The following is a 14635-nucleotide window of genomic DNA, read 5'->3' as shown; positions in this document are numbered from 1 at the left end:
TTTATGTTGTGCTTGTTCCACTAGCAAATGCAGTGAGGTTAAGATCTGACGGGTCAGACAGGCCTATGGGTTTATTAGCAGGTGGCCGTGGAAGCATTAGCAGTATGGGGGGTTACCGCTGTGGAATGGTTGCGGCAGGGCCGGTAGGATCGGCAAACATGGTGCAGGAAGCACTGGTGAGTGTATTGGTTTTCTTCATGGTGACGGATGACTGGGCTCTGAATAATCATCCTCTGAGGATTTCGGCGAATAACCCTGCTCAAACTCAAAGTCTATGTGGTACTCAAGAATTGTTTGCAGTAGCACTGATGAGACAGGCGAAATGGAAGGTGATTACCTACTGATGGTTGGGGTTTTCGGGACTGCTTCTTTAATAGGTTGTTGCTCCCTGGCAGGATGTTGATCCTTATCAGTCTTGATGGGCTGTAATGATTTTAAAGGGATTTGTATTACTATGGGATCTCAGGAGTGGTCGCCTTGCTTTTTTCCTAACTTCTAGAAGATTCTTCTGGCGATGTTACCAGTGTCTGCTTTTTGGATTATTTATTTGATTTCTTTTATGGTACATCGACTGTTTCATCAACGGGGGCCCGATGGCCTTTTTTCATGGCGTTAGCGGTATTCTTGCTTTTTACCGTTGCTGTCAATAACGCCTTTGTGACTCCCTAGGTCGCCTTTTTTTATTGTCGAAGAGGAAGTTCCTGTCAACGGTCATATCGTCTGACATATGTCATACATGGTAGGCGTCAGAATCGTTGTCAGCAAACCACTCGTTGTCGAGGTTTACCCCATCATTGTTGACGGGGTTGTCGGCTTTGTCATCAATGAGGTTTCTCCCATTCTCATTGATGAGGCTGTCATGGATGGTAGTGCCTACTTCGACACAACTCCTGTGGCTGACCAGCCCATCGACGGGATAATTGTCTTCGATGGGGTTTTTTGCTTCTTTTTGTTTTACACCGTTCGTTGACAGTGTTCTTTTCGTGGATGAGCTCGTCGGTGATGCAGTCGACGACGATCGGATGGACTTTCCAGAGAGGCTTGACTTTTTCCACCTTTGTTCTTTTCAGAGAAAGATGGCAATCTCGCCTCAGACCTGGCCCTTTTAGGGGTTTGTCAGCTTTGGCAGCAACAACACATCTGGAAGGCTCAGCTTCAAAAGGTGTTTTACTCTCATTCAACCAACATACCAGGCGCCTATGCCGATCTTTAAGAGTTTTTGTGCTAAAAGCACAAATTTCACAATCTTCCTGTGTGTGTTTAGGGTACAGGCAATACATGCACTAAGTGTGCTCATCTCCCTCAAAGTTTTTGATGCCACATGAGTAGCATGCTTTAAAAAAAAGGGTTTCTTTTGCGGTTTCCTCCATGATGAATGGACACCCCACTTGTTAGTCTGTAACAGAAGAAATGGTTCAGAGGACTCAGCATTTTGTGCGGTTAGAATCTGAAGCTGGCCTCTTGAGTGGGATTAGATTCTTGACGTCCCATTGGCTGGGGCACAATACATCCAAAAGGACAGCGATGAGCTACTAAAGTGAGCTTAAAATTGTGCATTATATATTAGAACACCCTAGTGGCGTTTCTGGAAAGCCGATTGGTCAATCTGCAGGCTATACGCACTGATATAGCCCGCAGATTGATTACAGCCCGCAAATCGGGTGTTTGCAAAGAAAGCAGCATCAACGTTGTATTCTGCAACGTTGAAGCTGCTTGCTTTGGTGTATATGAAGGTGTTCATATACACCCGCAGCGCATATGAACACTTTCAAACACACCAAAAGAACCAAAAACTTTGGTTTATATGAATGTGTTCATATACACCCATGTTGCCAGCAGCATTTTTGTAAAATAACGAATTTGTTAATATTTTACAAAAATGCTGCTGACATTTCAGGATTGCACCCGTTATGACAAACGGGCGCAATCCTGAAGGTGCAATATTGTGCGCTACGAGGACACCCAGGCCCACTTGAAAATACTGGTGGAGCCTGGGCGTACGGATTTGGCGCAGTGAATCCTGCTTTTTAGCACATTCACTGCGCCAAGTTCAGAATCGGGCCTTGAGGGTGTTCTAATAGCTTTATAGACCTGCAGTGAGAGCCGTACCGGGCGTTATGGTCCCTCATACCTTGTTAATGGCCCTCGCTTTGCTCGGGCCGTTAACTCGGTCTTCAGGGTCCCTAAAGCCCGGTACGGCCCTCGCTGCAGGTCTATAAAGCTACAGTGTAATACCAAGGATTCCCAGCCTGTCAACGTGGAATATTCAAAGCATGTGAATCCATAAAAAAATCCAATGCTGGAGGTAGCTATAAATCACAGAGAAAGTGATGGATAGTTCCTGGCAGGATAGGGAACCAGGTATTTCAAGACGCAAGAGAAGCATCATCCCTCTTTTTCATGGCAGTACCTGGTAAAGGAGAGAACCAGGTCTGCCAACCGGGGTCTGGGACCCAGCAGCCCAAGGAAATCTGAAAAGCAAAGGAACCAGGGGAAGGGGAGTCCTTCCCCCTGGTGTTGTTGGCCACTAAGACTGAAGCCAGGAGAAAGGAGTAGTTTCCTCCGGGCACCGGGAAGCAAAGAAAGTAGGGGAAGGAGATCATTCCCCCCTGGTCCTGTTGGACATTGAGACAGGGGAAGGAAGATATTGCCCCAGACATTGGAAACCTTCAGAGAAACCAATGGGAAGGGAGACCCACCGCTGGTACATTTTCAAGAGACTTAAATCCTCTGTCCAGAAGAAGGGAGTCGTTCTTCTGGACCCAGCAAAGACTGTATCCTTAGTTGTTTGTAAGTGCAAGGGATGGTGGATATTTATGATTTAGGGCATTCCGACAATCATCCTCAGTGTATTATTTGAGGCAGGGAAAGCCCGCTTAGCATTAAGGATCGGTAGGTGCTTCCCTTTTCTTTTAAACCAAATAAAAATGTACAGCAATCACTATGGCACTTTTGTGCCACCAGGTCAGATTCTAGAAATCCATGTTAACAGTTTCTAAGCCCTGTAACCTATGTCATTGGCAAAGGAGCTGTTGGGGTGGATGGAGGTATACCCTAGACACCCTCACTTCCGGTGGAAGCTGCGAGATGAGCCCAGGCGGCACCGAAGGAATGCATGGACATATATGAAAGGTAATGTGTCTACTGAGGAGAAAAATATCCATTAGAAGCAAACTCTCCTGTACTGGGGCTGATCAAGCAGCGTTCAGCGATGTTCTAAGAATAAACATGAGAGTTCTGCATGCATTTCATCTCTTGCACATATTTGGTTTCATAACTTGTTACTACTGGGCTTGAACGCCCCGATATATCTTCAATATTGTCATCTGCACTGCAAAAGTGTATTAAACTCAGGAGATGCACGGCTTCCTATTTGGGCTTTGCAGTATTGAGGATGACCGGTAGCAATGAACACAGAGTCTTGACCTAACCAGGCCTGTAAACATGCATAACCATCAATCTCCCCCTCACTAGTGGTTTCTTCACTTTCTTCTCGAGTCATATGACGGGTCTCTAGAGCCTCTTCCACAATGCTGCCACATTCATGGAGTGTGCCCTGATGTAGCCTGTGTTTGAGACCTGAAGACTTACCCGATAAGGTCTGGTCCCACTTGCCGATGCTGTTGGAGTCTGCACTGAGCCCTTCAATATACTTCAAGTAGGCTTCGGAATGTAGCAGCCTCTGTGTCTTCGGTGGGGGCGAGACGAACATGGGCATGGAAGGCTGTTGCATCACTGGCTGACTCACTTGTCCGGGGGCCGGGTATGGCGGTGGAGCGGATTGACCGGAAGTCCCCATGAGTCCCATCTGAAAAACAGAAGATTTACATCAGCAAGCAATGTTTCAGCAAGAAGCTTACTTCATAAAAACAGCATCACAGATCTCAACTCTTTGGTCCCATGTTTAAAAGATAGAAAAGCAATTTGAAAGTTGAGAAGTCATTCAACACAAAGCACCAAAATGATTTACAAATGATCGCAATGTGAGCCAAGTCTTTCAGGATGATGAACAGGCCTCATGCAGCCATTAAAAAACCCTTAGCATAACGTATGCTCCTGCCTGGGGTACGTGACTGCAGACAGACTGCTGGTCCTATAATCTTGCATCTCCATATGGAATGGGTACTTCGCCCATACCCAGTCTACAGCATATTTCCAATGTACCTACTGGAATGGATTAAGATAACAGGGCCAGTACTTCCAGCCAAGATAAATGGGGACTAAAAGGAGCACATTTGACCTTTTATGACCCCTGCACTGCTCAAGTGATGTGTTCAGGCCAGTGGCATGAGCTGCAGCTTCCATGTGCACATGTGCTATAGGGCTGCCTGATGTGAGAACAGCCATTATCATTAAGAAGCATCTTCTAGTTTATGGAAATTACTAGAATGCTACACAACATCCTTATTTTGAAAAACATACAAAATATTTCTACTTGCCTAAAAACCTGCCAGTCAAGAAGCAGAAATACATTTGTGTTAAGATGGATTTTCAGAATCCTCCCTGGCGGTGGATTGCGAGTGGCCACACGATAATAGTGAACAGGGAGAAGACACAAAAGTTTAGCTAAACTCAATCATACTGGGATAGCAGAGAATTAAGGCTTAGAGGCTGGGGTTATGGGGAGGGGAGTGCCTAAGGCTACACTGAGACACACAGACCACTCCAATAATTCCAGGCTGAATATTCACAAAAGTATACAATTTATTAGGACTTTGATTACAATTCAATCAATGAAAACCTCAGGTTTGCATTATCACACAACTGATATATATATATATATATATTACTCACCGTAATCGTATTTGATGCTTGTATCTGCTTAGATTCACATGCTGTGCATAGGCCGAGTATTACAGTTTGTTTTTCGAAACTCGAAAATGGGCGTCGACACAGGGCGTGCCAGTAATACTATCCCTATTGTGACGTCCACTGTACCCATGATCCCTCACGCGTCTAGGACCCTCAGATTGTGTTTTTTCTTTGTGACATGAGGTAGCATGAGGAGTAGCGCGAGTACAGATAATCCAAGCAGATAGAAGATAAGACTACAAGCATCCATGCGCCTTCTCTCAGATGGGAGTAAGGGTGGGTCGCATGTGAATCTAAGCAGATACAAGCATCAGAAATACGATTACGGTGAGTAATGTATCCCTTCTGAGGCTTGTGGAATCTGCTTAGATCACATGCTGTGCATAGATTAGCGAGCAGTGTTCGAATAAGGAGGTGGGATATGAGGAGGCTCATGAGCAAATAAATGTCTTAGAACCGCTTGTCCCACTTGGGTATCTGTCTTGGAATGGGTGTCAATGCAGAAGTGCTGAGTAAAAGTGTGAATAGAGCTCCAAGTAGCTGCTTTGCAAATGGTGTCAAGGGGTACATTTGCAATGAAAGCCAGAGAGGCCCTGATGCCTCTTGTAGAGTGGGCTCTTGGTGTGAAAGGCAGAGTTTTCTCAGAAAGGGAGTAACACAGCTGGATACAGCTAACAATCCACTTAGAGATGGCGCCTTTAGAGACGCGATCCCCCTCTCTGCCTGTAGCTACGGAGACAAACAGCTGGTCTGTTTTCCTTAGCGGTCTGGTCTTGTTTACATAATAGAGGACCGCCCTACGCACATCTAGGGTGTGTAGTTTCACCTCAGCCGAGCTTTGTGGGTTTTGGAAGAAAGCCGGAAGCTCGATGGACTGGTTCACGTGGAATTTGGAAATAAACTTAGGTGAGAACCTAGGGTGTGTACGCAAAACCATTCTTGTGGACTGTAAAGAAAGGATCCTGCACTGACAGAGCCTGAATTTCACTAACCCTTCTTATGGATGTAATAGCTACTAAGAAGGCTGTCTTATAAGTCAGGTGTTTGAGACTGCTTCTATGAATGGGTTCTAATGGGGGGCCCATGAGTTTAGCTAGCACCACATTAAGGTCCCACCCTGGTGGTGGGTTTGAAATAGGAGGGTGAAGTCTCTTTACTCCTTCCATGAAGGCTTTAACCACTGGAACTTTCCACCACGACACCCACAATATGGTGTCGAGGTTACAACCTCTCCAATATCCATATTTTTACAAACCTTTCAGATGCATATCAGACAGTCATATATAGCAATCTCCCAACCCGCTTGTATTCATCACACAGAGATTTCTCCCATTCCACATAACCAACCCCTCCTATCCATAGAGTCATTCTTCAAGGCGGTCTTGAAGCGCTATGAATCCATCAGTGCATTGAGCATGTCCCCAATCCAACATTCCTCCATTTCATTTTCCCCTTGCTTGCGTAAAATTTCCATCTCAGCTCGCTGAATATCCTTGACACACAATGCAAACAGTGGGCCTTGTGGGTTTTCCCATGATATCGATATGCGCCATTTTGCTAAAAGCAACAGAAGACGTACCATCTTTAACCTCAGCTCATCTCTTTTCTTCCCCAGTATTTATCCCAACATATCGAAGGTGTCCAATCAAATTTCCATTGTGCCAAAGAGTTGATTTTAAGTATTACTTGTGACGAGGAAGACTAGCCCCACCCCTTGAACTGAATGTAGTGGAGACAGATAAACCGAGCATAGAAAACTTGGTGGGGTGATTAATGCCTTCAAATGTGCAGAAAACTAGAAATGGTAGTGCTTTGCAGCAAAAGCGCTTTAAAAACAGAGTTGTTGTTATTGTACACCTCATATCAGTTCACTGCAACTCTTCACACACACAGACACAGCAACCACACAATGCACAACAATCTCTCACAAAATAGTAAGCCAACTTTATTTTTTTTCTATTGTAACATTAATCATATAAACAGTCATAAACAAATATTACCATTCAATAGTTGACAGAAATGGCAAGCACACTTGAGTGGCTGTAGAAGCACTTCCCCAAAGATTAAATAAGTGATTACCAAGTGACTAACGGAGAACAATAGATGTTATAAAGGAAACAAATAATGCAACGTATACATTACTTATTTAAATATTAATTTCTCATTTTTTATACTACATAATGTACAAGAAGAAAGAGCACTAATCATGAAGAAGCTGAACAACTACAAAAAGAACCCCAATTACCAAATCTAGAAAATCAAATCATCAACTTCTCTTTACAAATAGGAGAATCCATTTCAGGAACTTGTGATATCTTAAAAATAATGTAATTAGAAATGTTGATTTTCACTTCCCTACTTGTACCTGTGCCACTTTCCCCCAGCAATTGCCTGAATCAATTGAAGAAAATATAAAATGACAGACGTTTTGATGAAACTTCCTCCCCTGCTTCACCTGCTCATACTACAACCCCCAAATATCCCCATTTATGTTTCCCACTCTGCTTCCCCATTCCTTTCGAAATTAACTTATTGTTTGTTCACATTATGCATCAAATGTAAAGAAAAATATATATTTTTAAAACGTCAATTAGTAGTCTACGGAATTCACAGATCGCCAAGAGACCACGCAAGGAGCAAGAGTGTGCGCTACAAGATCCATTAACATGTTGGTGTCTGCGTACACCTGTCACTGTGACATTCCGCCCAGCAGACGTCCTGCCTAGTCTGGACATGCCCATTCCCATCGGACGCACTTATTTAGTCCGCTAATGGCAAGCCACCATTGCATACGCCACCGTGCATGTGTGCCGCGGGTAGAAGCAGCGTTGTTGGTGAACGCCACACCATCGCCATGGACGGCCGCGAAAGTCATGTGACTGAGCCTGTGCAGCAGAATGAAGTGTCCGCGCTCTGTGGACATTTTGAAACTACATTTTTGTCCAATCTAGGAAGTTTGAAGTTGAAACTTAACCATTCCCCACCTGCTAGCAACATTCTAAATACTTTGATACACTTTTTACAGTTTTTTCATCTCCGACGTTTGCGGATGTTTGATGACATCGCAGATGCTCAAAAACGTTTAATGTGACCGTGCCCCTGCGGGGTGATTATGTGTCCATGCTCCACAGACATTTTGAAACTGCATTTTTGGCCAATCTAGGAGGTTTGATGTTGAAAGTTTACCCTTCCACACCTCCTAGTGCCATTCTTGGTTGTTTTCACAACTTTCCAAGTCCTACTTTAAACTCCTGAGTCTGTGGAAATGTTTGCGGACAGTTCCTCAGGAGGGACCCACCCATTACTTTTAGTCATTCTCAATCTGGCAGAGATCCTGAGAGGTTCTGTGATTTGAGAGCTTCAGCAAAACGTGTTCCCTGAAGAAATGGCACCTATCATGGTCATCCCTCCTGCTCAGGGGCTGCCAACACCACCACCACCACCACCACCACCACCACCTGGAGGACCTGGACAGGAGAACAGGTTCACTGGAGCAGAGGAGAAAGAAGATGAGGCAAAGGAGGTACCTACCATGAGCAGTAGCAAGGAATCATGGGTGTGGTGTTTTTTACCACCACAGGAGGGATTCCAAATGCTTGGGCTGCTTGTGCAAAATGCACTGAGTGTGTAGCCACATTCAGTCGCGGACAACATGGCCAGCACTCCTTTGGCGTTATCTCCATACGCTGCCACATCCACACATTCTACCCGGTGCTCTGAGAAGGCACTTCCTTTCTCAGGTAGTAGGGCTCTCCCCATCTTCGACTACTCCTGATATCTACCGGTGTGGGGCAGAGGATTCCTCCTATTGCCTCGCAGGCCACACAAGAGGCTGCTGATCCATTCCTTTCAAGGACCACCGTTCTCTGTACTGTGACACAATCATCTGCAGGGGAGCGGATTCACAATGCCTTCGAGGCTGCTGTCAAGGAGCATGACAAGTGCTGCCCCCTATCTCAGATTTAAGATCAAGCCCAACACCTTCCTCTGCCCACCTGTCCCTACCTATCAGTGGCCGGTGCCCCTTCTTTCCCCCACCTTCCCTCCTTGCCTCTCTCTAACCTCCCGGAAAAAACACCCACAAAATTAAAAAATAAAAAAAGATTCGATTGAGAACTACCTTTCACAGTTGAAACAGAAATAAAAGAAAATCTTATAGACTATGGATAATGGAGCTTTTGTATAGTAGAGATAAAGAAAAAGCGAAAAATTATTTCCTGTCCCAAATACTTTTCTCTGTCTCCGTCATAGAAAGAACAAAGTGCAACGTGCATGGTAAGTGTTTCAGCCAAGGCTTTACACTTCCATACACATTACACCACCCAACACCATAACTTCCCTTCCTTTTCTGGCCATTTTCTGTGGATTGTATAATAGCCAGCAAACCACACTGTTTTGGAGTTTACTGCTGTTCTGTACATTTTGCAGTTATAGGCAGCAGGGTGCAAGGAGGAGATCGCAAAGTTTGCAAGGAGGATGCCATAAGGGGTGCAGGTGTGCAACATAATGAGAAGGGGAATGGAGACTGGTAGGAAGCCACTGAAAGAGGGTGCCTTTGATGATGAGCAAGAGGAAATATGAAGGAGAATGGGTAAGGGTGAGAGGGTAAGAAATAAAGCGAGTGTAGAGGAAGGATGAGTGGGGGTAGGTGGAGGGGGAATGAAGGGTGTATGGTGGGTGGGTTTAGAGGGAGGGTCTAGGGCGGGTGGATGAGGTTAGAGAGGGGGTGGGGTAGAGTGAGGGGGTACGGTGGGTGGGTGTAGCGAGTTGTGTGTGTGTGTATATCAGCATATTCATTTCCATCTGGACAAACCTAAATATTGTACATTTGTCCATAATGGCATAATTAAAAAACAGGCAAAGACAGACGTCCTGTTTAATTACTGTATAACCCTCTGCTTAGTGCAAAAACATGTGTTATGTAGTTTATATTGCAATACCCTGTGTAAAAGGCACAGAAGGATGCACTGATTTTCCCCAGGGTCACACACTTGAGACCAGTTCGCAACTCAATGACTTGATACCATATTTTCTCAAATCTAATTGGTACAAATGCTTTTAATGAGTGAATTTCATTAATACTGTTTTAATGAGTTTATTTATAAAGAACAAATCATAAAATCCCAATTTGAAATGAGCATACACCCTTGTAAACGTACATTAGGCAACACATGTATAATGTTATAGCAGTGAAGGGCAGATTGGTCAGATCAAATAAGACCTTGCACACACTGCACTTGGACATAGCTCACTGATCTGAGTACTCTTCACCACATCATGTCTTGGAGGGCACAGGTTTGAAACCATTCAAAGGACTCGAAGGCAGATTGTTTCCTGTCCTACGCGCATGTTTTTCTGAAGCTCAAATACCATGGAGAGCCCCCTGTCTCCAGGCGTTAAGGCAACTCTGCATAGTGGCCAAAGTATTTCGGGTTTCGCACAGGCCTGCAGCCACTAGCTGGAGAACCAGCTTAAATTACGCTAGAGGGTCAGAGAACAAAGTATAAATGGATGCTTTCCTCTTGGCGATAGCCTAGAAGCACCCGCACGAAAAGGTTAATTGGAAAACTAAACGGCCCGTGTAGATGCACATTGCGGACATTGCATGTGTTTAAATTATTGTTTAAAATCACGATTGTAATCAGCAAGCACGTATTACACGGCAGGCAAACAATCTATATTTGCTGCTGCAGTATCTATGGAATTACAAGTAGCCAGCTCTCAGTACATTCATATGGGCCCCTTCAAGGTTATACGCTGCGCCGACTCCGTCGTCAGCATGCCCTTTCATGGCGAAAAATGGAGACAGCATCTTGCCCAGGGAGCAGGCTTCAAACATGTATGAAGGCTTTCTAACGAATCGGCAGGCAGGCAGGCAGGCTGGCAGGCAGGCAGGCAGGCAGGCTGGCTGGCTGGCGCCTTGCTTCATTGCGACATCTGCTTGTTTACATAGGTTGGGAGCTAGAGCCTTTTACGCTTTAAACACTCCACAGAATGTGGGAGTTTTTACGTTAGTGAAACAAAGTTAAGGTCGGCAGCAGCATCGTGTATGCCAACCTGCCAATGACTTACACTTTGTTTAACTAACATTGCAAATAGGTGCCGGCGGCAGGTTAACAACATTAATCCGGCACATATTTCTAGCATTAATAAACAGAAATTTAATGTCGGCGGATTCTTAAAGCCACCAACAAAAAATAACAAAACAAAAAATTTACAAATGCAAACAAAATGGCTTACTTGGGTAAACAAACACACTGCACATCCAATCACAGTGCTAACTGCACAGCCAATCAGGTGTCCCTTAGATCAAAAACACTTGAACAACCCCCACAAGTAACTAGATGTACATTTCCACATCCATTTTAAACCCCAAACGAAACTATTACAGTACCTTGTTTATTTTTAATAACAAATACCGTGAAATGTGTAGTCGAATTACTTTAAAATAACATTAACAGATGGCGGCCGCCATTTCACCACACAATGCATTTGTAGCCAAAGAGTGCAAAAAGAGGTGTGTTGTGTGCAGGGAAGTAGGAATGGGAGGAAAATGCTATAGATTTCGATTGGCAATGGATGGGACGCAGAGCCAAAACAACATAAATCCATCCTTCTATATCCTCTACATTGAAAAGCATTACAAACCTGCATTCAAAGCCCCGATTTCAAAATCTTACGTTAATGACAATAGTTTTGGCTTTAAAGGTAGCGCTTTCAGCGCCACCTACTATCCAAAAATAAAAATGAGGAACTTTTACTTTTTTCTTCATATAATGGTGACTCTTAAAAGAGCTTTTTTTTCCTTTTACAATTTTTTTAATGTTGTGCGTTTCTATATTTCTACTACTACCACACGTTTTTCTACAGTCTTCTCTCTTTTTGGTTTCTTTCATAAAAACGGGTTCAAAGCATTCTGAACATTGGAAAGCAAAATCTAATTTTCAACATCTCTTTGAAAAATGTTGACTCCAACATGTCATATAGTCTCATTGTGCATATATGAAAGGCACTATTTCTATATAAGGAGCAACTCTGTAGCCACAAGGCTTTTTGTATATACTAGCATGATACATTAACATCAGCTGTGAACTGAATCACTCACAATGGCTTCAGGTGATATTCAATGATTTGCTCAGGATCACACACTTCGGTTAAATGGAGACAGTGGGAGGTGAAAAACTAAACACAAGTGCTCCCACTTTTAGTTGATATAAATATTAAGGTTTTGCTTTGAGTTTCATGTGCCTAAAGAATACTTTCTTTATAGAAGAACAAGTTACTTTCTTACCTGGTAACGTTCTTTCGATGGGATGGTCCGACGACGTATTCCATATCTATGACATGTAATCACCACAGCTGTGCTGCTTCGGAAACTTTTTCGGCGTCTGCGTCCTGCGTCGATGACGTCGATGCGCCGTCGTCGAGGACCTCCTCCGACGTCCGACGTCATCCGATGTGATAAGTAGGACGCACGACGCCCATAGCCTCAGTTATAGTTTTTTCCCCCAGAACGTGTGACATAAGTCAACTGCCAGTCAGACACAAAGCCTTGCGGAACGTAAGCTGCAATCGCAAAAGAAATTCTGCAGCGGGGAAGGCAGGGCGGGAGCGATATGGAATACGTCGTCGGACCATCCCATCGAAAGAACGTTACCAGGTAAGAAAGTAACTTGTTCTTCGAGGGGATTGGGTCCTCCGACGTATTCCATATCTATGACAGACTCCCAAAGCAGTACCAAAGCAAGGAGGAGGGAAAGAATTTAGAATCAAAATGTAGAATAGCCAATCAAATAGCAGAGCAAAGGACCGCCTTGCCAAAGGCCAGATCCTGTGCTCGGATGGAATCAAGGGAATAGTGACGTACAAATGTATGTACTGAAGCCCAGGTGGCTGCATCACAGATGTTGCGAATAGGAACACCCCTCTACAGGGCAGTAGACGCAGCCATACCCCTGGTAGAATGGGCCTGCAAGCCAGCCGGTGGGTCCTTACCCGCCAAACGGTAGCACTCCGAGATGGCCAAAATAATCCAGCGAGACAAAGTCTGTTTCGTCACAGCTTGCCCCAAACGCTTACCAGCGTAACCAATAAAGAGTTGATCATCCACTCTGACCCGGGACATGCGTGAAACATAAAAGCTTAAAGCTCTCCTAGGATCAAGCCTATGGAGCCTCTCCTCTTCCTTACCAGGATGCGGAGGAGGATAGAATGCCGGAAGAACAACCTTCTGGGCCAAATGAAATTCCGTCACTACCTTCGGAAGAAAAGAAGGACGAACTCTAAGGACAACCCTGTCCTTGTGAAATACAGTGAAGGGAGGCTTAACTGAAAGTGCCTGTAACTCACTCACTCTGCGAGCGGAAGTAACCGCAACTAAAAACACAGTTTTCAGAGTTAACAGCCTCAAAGGGCAAGAATGTAAAGGCTCAAACGGAGCACCCATAAGAAACTTAAGAACCAGGTTTAAATCCCAACCGGGCACCAGGAAAGGTGACGGAGGGAACACATTAGTGAGCCCTTTCAGGAACTGTGAAATCAAAGGGATTTTAAAGTAAGAACACTCTTCAGACGAGCGCTTAAAGATGGACAGCGCCGCCAGGTAACCCTTAACGGTACCCACTTGCAAGCCCCTGTGGGCCAAAGAAAGCAAAAAGGACAGAACCATGGGGATGTCACATGCAAAAGGATCCACATTCTGAACTCTGCACCATTCGCAGAACTTACGCCAACGGCAACGGTACAGAGACTTAGTTGCCGGCCTTTGGGCCGAAAGCAACACCTCCATCACGTCCTCAGGGAGGTCCCAATCCTTATACCTCAACCTTTCAGAAGCCAAGCGTGAAGGTTGAGGGACCTGACCTCTGGATGGAGAACCTGACCCCCCTCCCGTGAGAGCAGATCGTCTCGGTAGGGAAGACGACGTGGAGGGCAGATGGACAAGTCGAGAAGGTCCGGGTACCACGTCCTCCGAGCCCACGCCGGGGCAATGAGGATCATCCGGGAACCGAACTTCCGTAACCTCCGCAGCACTTGCGGGATGACGGGGACTGGAGGAAACGCGTACAGCAGCGGGAATGACCACTCCACCACGAACGCGTCTCCTAAGGCTCCTTCTGGAGGAAATTCCCGCGAGCAAAACCTTTCGCACTTCCGGTTGACACTGGAGGCGAAGAGATCCACTTGAGGGGTCCCCCAAAGGGCGAAGATCTCCAGGAGAATTTCCTGAGCCAACTCCCACTCGTGAGAGATCGCGCTCTGCCTGCTCAGAGCGTCCGCGTCACGTTTTCGGCTCCGGCCAGATGAACTGCCGAGATCGAAACTTCCTGCTGGATGGCCCAGAACTCGAGCTGCATCGCCTCTCTGCACAGAGGAAGTGACCCTGCCCCCCCCTTTTTGTTGAGGTAGTGCATGGCCACTGTGTTGTCCGTCAGGATCAGGACATTCTTCCCTCGCACAGACGGCAGAAAAGCCTTCAGGGCTAGCCTGACGGCCCTCAGCTCCAACAGATTGATATGGAGTCTGGACTCCGACGGAGACCAACGACCGCTGACTGTCAGCCCGTTGGCATGAGCTCCCCATCCCGTGAGGGATGCATCCGTCACGATCGTCACCTCCGGCCAGGGAAGCCAAAATGGAGCCCCCTTCATCAGATTGCCTTCGACGGCCCACCACAGAAGGTCCCGGGCGACCGAGGACGGCACCTGAATCGAGTCCGACATCCTGCCTTGAGTGCCCACTGCAAAGATCTCATCCGCAGGCGAGCCTCTGGCACCAGAAGAATGCAGGATGCCATGAGGCCGAGCAACCTCAGGAACTCGAA

At 45.7% G+C, this 14635-nt stretch overlaps 1 protein-coding gene across 10 annotated transcripts in view; it reads right to left on the bottom strand.

The window, feature by feature from the left end:
- The window catches only part of PBRM1 (polybromo 1), a 1258882-nt gene that overhangs the window by 27459 nt on the left and 1216788 nt on the right, over positions 1-14635 (bottom strand). For all 10 annotated transcript variants that reach the window (XM_069643172.1, XM_069643175.1, XM_069643176.1 and 7 more), the window contains one exon: positions 3592-3808. In XM_069643172.1, coding sequence (XP_069499273.1) covers positions 3592-3808 — 217 coding nt within the window. The remainder of the gene's footprint in view (positions 1-3591; positions 3809-14635) is intronic.

The sequence above is a fragment of the Ambystoma mexicanum genome, chromosome 2p, assembly GCF_040938575.1.
Source record: "Ambystoma mexicanum isolate Mex_15411 chromosome 2p, UKY_AmexF1_1, whole genome shotgun sequence".
NCBI classification, from domain to species: domain Eukaryota; kingdom Metazoa; phylum Chordata; class Amphibia; order Caudata; family Ambystomatidae; genus Ambystoma; species Ambystoma mexicanum.
The sequence above is the reverse complement of the archived record's forward strand: the minus strand, read 5'-3'. Positions and strand labels throughout refer to the sequence as shown.